The following is a 2,485-nucleotide window of genomic DNA, read 5'->3' as shown; positions in this document are numbered from 1 at the left end:
TGGCATGCTACCTGCGGATCGACACCCGGCATATCCTCTAGTGACCATGCAAAGACATCTCTATTATTCTTTAAAAATACTATCATGTTATCTGCTTCTTCCTTCTCCATCCCTGACCTAATAAAGGTCAGATGCTTCCCACTATCTCCTAAGTCAACTTCCATCACTTGCTCTATTGTGGTGGCCCGGCTAGGACGCTGGGCAATCTTTGATTGTTATTGCTCTTCGGGATCAAGGGAATCCGCCTTTATTTCCCTGACCTTTGCTTGGTGTTCTTTCTTTTTCCCCTCCTTGATCGCACAGGTAAAGCATTGTCGGGCAAGTGACTGATCTCCACGGATTTCCATGGGACCCTGCAAAGTTGGAAATCGGAGAACCTGATTGAACGTGGACGGTACAGCCTGCATTGAATGGATCCATCTTCTTCCGAGTATAGCGTTATATGCCGATTCAGCATTGACTATAATGAATCTAGTCATGATAACTTTCGGACCAGACGAAACGGGCAGGGTAATCTCCCCTACAGGCGCTACTGAATTTCCACTAAACCCGTAAATGCTGACCTCTGATTGTTCCATCCCTCCAAGTACGCCCATGCGCTCAGCGGCCGATAAAAACAAAATGTCAACGGCACTTCCAGCATCAATGAGTATTCTTTTCAGATCTACTGGGCCCACTTCTAGTGTAATTACCAAGGCATCATTATGGGGGACGGATACCCCATCAAGATCTTCGGGAGTGAACACCATCGCTTTTAATCCCCAGATCGATTCTGGTACCCGTGCTACTTGGACTCCTTCCGTTACTTGGAAAACCTCTTTATCATGCCGTGTTTTCCTGATTTTTGATCGATGGAGTATTCTAGGCAACTTGTCAGTTGTTAGCTCTGCTACTATCATATTTACCTCTCTCCGACCTTTATCTTCTTGGGTCAAAATTCTTCGTGGAGGGGGAGGGGGCAAGTTATCGGTAGGATGATCCTCCACCTTGTGGTACTCGCAGTAGGGCATTCCTGGTCTTCCTCTGTAGTTCGGTGGTGCTGGCTTGAATTTCGGATCATCCCGAATATGCCTCAGAATTTCCGAAGGCTTCATCGTCAAAGGCGTTAGAACTCTCTTCGAATTCCACGTATTCCTACTTGTGTGTTCCCTGACTTTCTTTCTCTCCATTCCCACGTCTGGTTCTCTTCTCCTTTTCTCCTGATTCGTAATTGCGACTGGCGCCGTACTTGATGTTACTAGTGCTTCTCTAATCCTACTCTTCAAGGTTTCTTCTAGAGTGACGAACTTTTCCGCGACCACATAGAGATCTTCCATCCTCTCTGGGGGATTTGTCACGAGTTCTTCATGTAACCGGGTTCCCGGTAGTATTGCATTCACGTACGCTTGAACGACCATACCGTCGTCCGGATTTTCCACCGAGAGAAGATGACCCCTGAAGTGAGCCGTGAAATCTCGAACACTTTCTTTCTCCTCTTGTCTCAGGTAGAACAGGACGTTGACTCTGACCTTTCTCCTCCTATTGTGAATGTACTGGGCTACGAACATTTCTTCTGACTGCTGGAAGCTCCCTATCGCCCCAGGTGGGAGCCCTTGGAACCAAGAAAGTGCTCCCGATCTGAGTGTGGAGGGGAACAACTTGCAGACCAATGCATCGTCGCCTTCGTACAAGATCATCATGTTCTTGTAATGCATAACATGCTCTACAGGATCTCTTGTTCCATTGAAAGAATCGAACTTCAGCATATGAAATTTCCTTGGTGATATGGCGTTTCGAATCACCTCAGAGAATGGAGAAGTTCTCAGATCTCTAACGACCGTCTGAGCAAGTCTCCCCATCTGTCCTCGCCTGGCGGCATCCTCCTCTCTGCACTTGAGTAATTCCTCCACTGCTCCAATGGTTAGTGGACTCACGAGTACGCCATGTTCCTCAGTCGCTTTATTCTCCTCGCTTCTTACTTCAGGGTCATGATCTCCAGAATATTGACTTCCTCCTCTGTTAGTTTTCTCATGGTTTCCCGATTCTTCTTCCCTCTGTTGTCTTAATCGTTCATTCTCTCTCTTCAGTTCTCGAATTTCTTCCGCCTGACGATCTAAATTTCCCTGTAGCTCTTCTCTGATTTGCGTCAGTAGCTGTTGAACGTCTGGCGCCGGCAAATTGTTTTGTTCCTCCTAAGCGCTTCTTCCTTCTTCTGCCTCCGCTGCCGCTCGCCCATCATCTCCATCTGTCCCCATATCATTTGGGCGAATGACAGTTCTTCTGTTAGTATTCCTAGTGCCCGCCATGTGTATGTCGTATTGTTGTAAGTTTCCCACGGATGGCACCAATTTGTAGGAGCTTTTCGTCCGCCTTGTTTCCGAATGATGATGAACCGTGAATTGGTAGATCTCTCCTTGATCCGACCTTCTTCCCTGCTAAGAAAAATCTCTGATGCCAAAGTTAGAATTATTCTTCTTGTTTTCCCAAGAGAAGAAGAAAAAGTGCG

General features: G+C 46.9%; 1 protein-coding gene across 1 annotated transcript; it reads right to left on the bottom strand.

Annotated features, from left to right (window-relative positions):
• Positions 1 to 215: 215 nt before the first annotated feature.
• Positions 216 to 2,285, bottom strand: LOC147410449 (uncharacterized). Its single transcript, XM_086433434.1, has 2 exons — positions 2,196 to 2,285; positions 216 to 2,102 (listed from the first exon to the last, which is right to left on the bottom strand). Exons 1-2 carry the CDS (start codon positions 2,283 to 2,285, stop codon positions 216 to 218), a joined length of 1,977 nt encoding a protein of 658 aa, XP_086289560.1.
• Positions 2,286 to 2,485: the final 200 nt, after the last annotated feature.

This window comes from Akebia trifoliata, chromosome 1 (assembly GCF_017979445.1).
Source record: "Akebia trifoliata isolate Shusen 1 chromosome 1, ASM1797944v1, whole genome shotgun sequence".
Taxonomy (NCBI): domain Eukaryota; kingdom Viridiplantae; phylum Streptophyta; class Magnoliopsida; order Ranunculales; family Lardizabalaceae; genus Akebia; species Akebia trifoliata.
This window is presented reverse-complemented; position numbering and strand designations above follow the sequence as displayed.